This window comes from Manacus vitellinus, unplaced genomic scaffold (assembly GCF_001715985.3).
Source record: "Manacus vitellinus isolate BGI_N305 unplaced genomic scaffold, ASM171598v3 scaffold_58_pilon, whole genome shotgun sequence".
Lineage (NCBI taxonomy): Eukaryota > Metazoa > Chordata > Aves > Passeriformes > Pipridae > Manacus > Manacus vitellinus.
This window is the reverse complement of record NW_021940671.1, coordinates 3564278-3570089: the sequence shown is the minus strand read 5'-3', so window position 1 is coordinate 3570089 and position 5812 is coordinate 3564278. Positions and strand designations below refer to the sequence as shown.

Sequence of the window (5812 nt, the reverse complement as noted above, 5' to 3'; positions counted from 1 at the left end):
GCTCCAAGGGTCATGGCTACCCCTGGATTCATGGCACAGATCCCCCTGGATTCTTGGGCCACCCCTGCTCTGCCAAGATGTTGTTTAGCAGCAGGCCTTGTCAGGAAATCAAACCTAGCTGGGATTTAAACAATCAACACTTCCCGCCCCGTGCTCCTGATTTCTGTCTGGCGGGTGGAGGAGCAGGTGAGGATTGGTTTCAGTTGCATTTCTGAGCAGCACCTTTCAGCTTCGTTTGGCCAGTCTCACAGAGCTGCTCTGAGCAATCAGGCTCGGAAGGAAGGTGGCAGATTGTTCCCCTCGGCGCTCAGGGTGGTTCAGAGAGCACAGGATGCTGGTAGTGGCTAAAGAATGATTTCATTCCCTTGGAAGAGTAAAACAAGCAGGGGGGGGAAAACAACCAGGAACTGCCACTGCCAAAATTCAGGGGGGATTCCCTAAAGCTGAAAAAAACTAACTTAAAAATTGTGCTTTTCCAGGGCTACATTTTGGTGGTTCTTTTTATTTACTGCTGGTTTCGAGCTCTGCGTGGTTCTCATGTCTGGTTTTTGCAGCATGGGAAGGGGAGGCTGAGATCCAGGGTTTGGTCACTCGGCTTCAGGGGCTTTGAAACTCTCCTTGGGAAGACCACAGGATTTGTGACATGAGGAATGTCATGGAGATCCATGGCAGCACAGCCCAGAGGGTCAGGCTGTAAATCTCTCCCTGCCCCTCCAGCCTCTGTCCCTTGTTCCCAGCATGTGCTTTCAGTGCATGGGTATCACACTGTGAGCCTCAGGCTGCTTGACTGTAAAAATCCCTGTTTTCCAGGAAAAAAAAGGAGTCTGGAGCATATGGTAAAAACAAGGACTGGGCAAAAACTCTGGCCAACAGTGCCACCAGGGCAGTGCAGAGGTGTCTGCTCAGCACAGCCCTCAGGGATCAGTCAGGCATGGATCTCTCCCTGCTTTGGGAAAGCAGAGCAATCCTCTGTCTGGCAAAGCAGGAGCCAGTCAGATCTGGAGCCTCACCTGCTTTGTCATCCTCGTGGCTCCTGTTGCTTTCCCTCCTGAACCAAGAGCTTCTTCCACCCTGTGTTGGCTCTTCCTTGGTTGCTCTTCCAGTGTGTAACACTGAATTTGTGCTGTTGCTGCCAGTGCAACTGTGACATGGGCCCAGAACCCCCAAAAAGGAAGGTGAGACTCTGCACAGCTCTGCTGAGGGCAGTGCCATCTCCAAAAAACCCTCACAGATGGATCAGGAAGGGACACCAGCCACGGGATTCATGTAGGAAGGGTACAGCAAACTCGGTCCAGGCTCAGGGATAATTTGCAGAGATTTAATCCTGAAGTGGTGCCAAATACAAACAGGGTTTGCCAGGATGCTCTGGGGTGGAACAGATCTCCCCCTGAGACCTGCAGCAACAGCATTGTGGTCACAGTGATGGAATTACCTCCTACTGCAAGACTTGATTCCAAGGAGAAACATTTCCAGAGCTCCCTGTCCCACGGCACGCTGGCAGACACCCAGTGCTCTTTAAGCTTCTACGTGCTTGGGGTGAATGAGGGCCACGGAATAAAATTCAGATTTTATCAGTGAAAACACTCAAAAAGAAGCACTTGTAACCAGTTCTTCTCCTCACAATCTCTGTGCTGGCTGAGACTCTCCTCCTGTTGGCACAGACCTCTTGAAGTGCTGGCTGAGCACACCCAGCAGAGCACCAGGGAGGGCTGGAGGCTGAGCTGAGCTGAGGTATCCAACCATGCGTGACTCAGCATGGTAATTTATCCATCCTTATTCCTAGGATCTTCCAGGGTTGCTATCAAAGGAGAAGTGCCTTTGGCTTGCTCAGAGGAATGACCAGCTGTTAGCTCTGTCTCACAGTGCTCCGACCAGTGAGGCAGAACTTGGGCAGGTGATGCTGCTTGGAAAGGAACACCCAATCCAGTGCAGAGATCTTCCACAAGGCATTCTTCTAAGTCAGTTCTACCCCTGTTTTCACCTCCTCTTCTACAGGTTTGGCTGTCCCATAACCTGACATGACTTCTCAGTTGCATTAAGAGTTGGCTGCCCCGTTGTAGGATCCCCAAAAAAACGCCAAATATTTGGACAACACACCTCATCTCGCTATGTTACCACTGGAATTTAAGCACAGGCATCCTCTAACACGAGATGCTGCCTGTTGTTGTGACCTTTCCCTGTGCCTGACCTTGTTCCTGGTGTTCCCTGTTGTCCAGCCCCCTCCGTCCGGGCGTCAGTCCCCGACCAAGAACACGGCCAACGGGAGCCCTTCCAAATGCCCGCGGTTCGTGAAGATCAAGAACTGGGAGACGGGCTCTGTGCTCCACGACACCCTGCACCTCAAGACTGCCATGGTGAGTAGAGCTGATGGGACTGGCCAGAAGCTGTCTGAGCACAGCTGAGGGGATCACGGCGTCCCCGAGGTGGTTTGAAATGCAAATGCAGGAGGGGATGAGTTCGGGTCAGTCTGGTCTCCAGGAGGGGATGAGTTCAGGTCAGTCTGGTCTCCAGGAGGGGATGAGTTCAGGTCAGTCTGGTCTCCAGGAGGGGATGAGTTCGGGTCAGTCTGGTCTCCAGGAGGGGATGAGTTCAGGTCAGTCTGATCTCCAGGAGGGGATGAGTTCAGGTCAGTCTGGTCTCCAGGAGGGGATGAGTTCGGGTCAGTCTGGTCTCCAGGAGGGGATGAGTTCAGGTCAGTCTGGTCTCCAGGAGGGTTGGAATTTTAAACCTGTGGTGCAATAAGCTGGGGGAGAGGGAATTCCACCGGGGATAAATAAGAAAGAGCGTTTGACCTCACGCCAAGCCGGGGCAAGAATCCCACAAGCCCTGATCATCCTTGCTGGATGGGAGCAGAGCTGACTGCACGTGGCTGAGCTGTCTCACCCAGCCTTAACAACAGGGGTGGAGACAAATAGGTTGGAAATGTCCCTGTTGGCCAAAGACACCACCAACCTCTGTGTAGGAATCACTGGCTTCCCCCAGCCCAGCTCAGGTCACCAGGAGTGCTGCAGTGACCCCAGGCTCACTCGTCCCCCCCTGTCCCTCCAGGCCACCGCCTGCACCGAGCAGATCTGCATGGGCTCAGTGATGACCCCCAGCCCTCACATCCGCAAGTCAGAGGACACCAGGACAAAGGAGGAGGTGCTCCTGTTGGCCAAGGACTTCATTGACCAGTACTACTCCTCCATAAAGAGGTAAGGACTGGCTGGAGAAGGTCACAGCCCGAGGTGTCACACGGGACACCTCAAGCTCTACATCCCCAGCACAGGGAGGACAGGGAGCTGTTGGAGAGAGTCCAGAGGAGGTACCAGCATGATTAGAGGGCTGGAGTGCCTCTCCTATGAGGAAAGGCTGAGAGAATGGGGATTGTTGAGCCTGCAGAAGAGAAAGCTTCAGGGTGACCTTCCAGTACCTGAAGGGAGAAAGATGGAGAGAGATTATTTGCAGGGGGCCTGGAGTGACAGGACAAGGTGAAATGGCTTCACACTGACAGAGAGTAGGTTTAGATTAGATATTAGGAAAAAAATTCACCCCTGTGAGGGTGGGGAGGCCCTGGCACAGGTTGCCCAGAGAAGCTGTGGCTGGCCCCGGGTCCCTGGGAGTGTCCAAGGCCAGGTTGGACGGGGCTTGGAGCAACCTGGGCTGGTGGAAGGTGTCCCTGCCCATGGCAGGGGGCTGGAATGAGATGATCTTTAAGGTCCCTTCCAACCCAAACCATTCAATGATTCCATGGTCCAGTCTTTCACACTTGTGAGTCAAAGCAGGGTGAGACTCCGGTGCCCCACGAGCAGCTGCTTCTTCAGTGGAGTTTCATTCGTAGTGTTTGGTTTTGCTGTGTGTCTGTGCCAACCACTGACCTCTCCCACTTGTCCTTGGTCATCTCTTACCTGAAAGCACACACGTGTGTGTGTGTGTGTATGTGTGTGTGTGTGTGTGTGAGAGAGCACACATGTGTGTGTGTGTGAGCACACACGTGCTTAAGGAGGGAAGAACTCAAGCCCGGGTGGAGAGCACCCAAACTGCCACCTCCTCTGCTCCCCACCCACCCAGATCTGGCTCCAAGGCCCACATGGAAAGGCTGGAGGAGGTGACCAAGGAGATTGAAGCCACTGACACCTACCAGCTGCGGGACACCGAGCTCATCTACGGAGCCAAGCACGCCTGGAGGAACGCAGCCCGCTGCGTGGGCAGGATCCAGTGGTCCAAGCTGCAGGTAAAGAGGGGGCACTGGAGCTGTGGAGAGGCAAATCTTGCTCTTCAAACACCTGGGAAAGCACAGTACAGGTACAGCAGCAGGTGTTCATCACACAGCAGCAGCTTTGGGGGTGCACAGCCTGGGAACTCGGCGGGAGATGGAAAAGCATCGGTGGGGCTGGTGTAGCTGAGGGGTCTGAAATGGGGCTGGCGCTCTGGGAACTTTTTCCAAAATCAGACAGTGCTCTGGTATCTCCCCTGCTGCTTCCAGAACTGTTGCTGTGCCTGCAGAGAGGCAGCAGGACACGCTCACCCCTGGTACAGAGATGCTACAGCGGGAGAGGGTTTGGCTCAGTGCCCTTCTGCCTGGTGGGAGCGTAGAGCAGACTGGGGATTAGTGATCTCGAGTGGAATCCCTTGGCACAGAGATGACAACTCCTGCTGTGTCTTGGAGCCCAGCTCCAGTGCTGCTGAGGAGCTCTCGTGGAGCTTCCCACAGAGTGTGGGCACAGCCTGCCCGGGGGGCTGGGCCTCCTTTGCTCCCAGCTCAGCTTTCAGCTCATCCACAGTTTCTCTGGGCACATCTGAGCCTTGGGGGGGGGGGGGCATTCCTGCAAGAACTTCAAGCTTCCTGCTGATCCTCTTTCCTGGTTTCCCCATCCTCTTGTAGATGCCCCTGGATCCCTGGAAGTGTCCAAGGCCAGGTTGGATGGGGCACTGAGCAACCTGCTCTGCTGGAAGGTGTCCCTGCCCGTGGCAGGGGGTGGAATGAGATGCTCTTTAAAAGCCCCTTCCAACCCAAAACCATTCTATGATTTCATGACACCCTGTCCCTCAGACCTGGCCGACCCCTATCCTATTTCACCTTTGAGTGTTGATCTACAGGAGGAACAGAGCAGAGCCCAAAATCGTTGCTGGATAAGGCAGGGACAGCAGCAGGTTGGGAGCACTGGAATGAGGAGGTTTTTGCCTGAGCAGCAGATGACTCACCTCTCCAAAGCAAAAGGGGCAGCTGGATTACACATCCACGTGTTCTAAAGGCAGAGAACACATAATTATGGATCTTTAAATCCCTAAGAAGCCGCAGTGGTGTCTAGAGTTCTCCGTGTGCTGTGTTTCCATCTGCCTGGCTCTGCCCTTGGAGTATCCTGCAGCATCACCACAGTCCCTTCCCCTCTTCCAGGTGTTTGATGCCCGGGACTGCACCACAGCCCACGGGATGTTCAACTACATCTGCAACCACATCAAATACGCCACCAACAAAGGGAACCTCAGGTGAGCCACCAGGGAGTTTGTGTCCAGAGGCCTCTGAGATGTGTGCAAACCCAGCTCTGGGCCCTGCTGGCGTTGTCTCCTTCAGCAGCAGGAGGGTTGCACCCCTCACCTGTGTTAGAGGAGAAGGTGTCCTGCTGGTCCAAATCAAGCCCTTGCTCTCTGCGGGACCTCAGAGGGCAGATTTTCCTATTGTTTCTCCTTTCCTATATTCTGTGTCAAACCCAGAGCACGGGCTGCTCTCCAGATTTGTCAGAACCCCCGTGTTTTCAACCAGCTTCTGCCTGGAGCTGGAAGCACCTCGAATTCCAGAGCCTTGCCGTGACTCCTTCCAGCGTAAAACCGT

The 5812-nt window shown here is 54.4% G+C and overlaps 1 protein-coding gene across 1 annotated transcript in view; it reads left to right on the top strand.

Annotated features, from left to right (window-relative positions):
- NOS1 (nitric oxide synthase 1) overlaps positions 1-5812 on the top strand; it is a 41771-nt gene that overhangs the window by 15401 nt on the left and 20558 nt on the right. Inside the window, 4 exon segments of the mRNA XM_029963297.1 lie at positions 2217-2354; positions 3049-3194; positions 4051-4213; positions 5378-5469. Of these exon segments, the coding sequence (XP_029819157.1) occupies positions 2217-2354; positions 3049-3194; positions 4051-4213; positions 5378-5469 (539 nt within the window).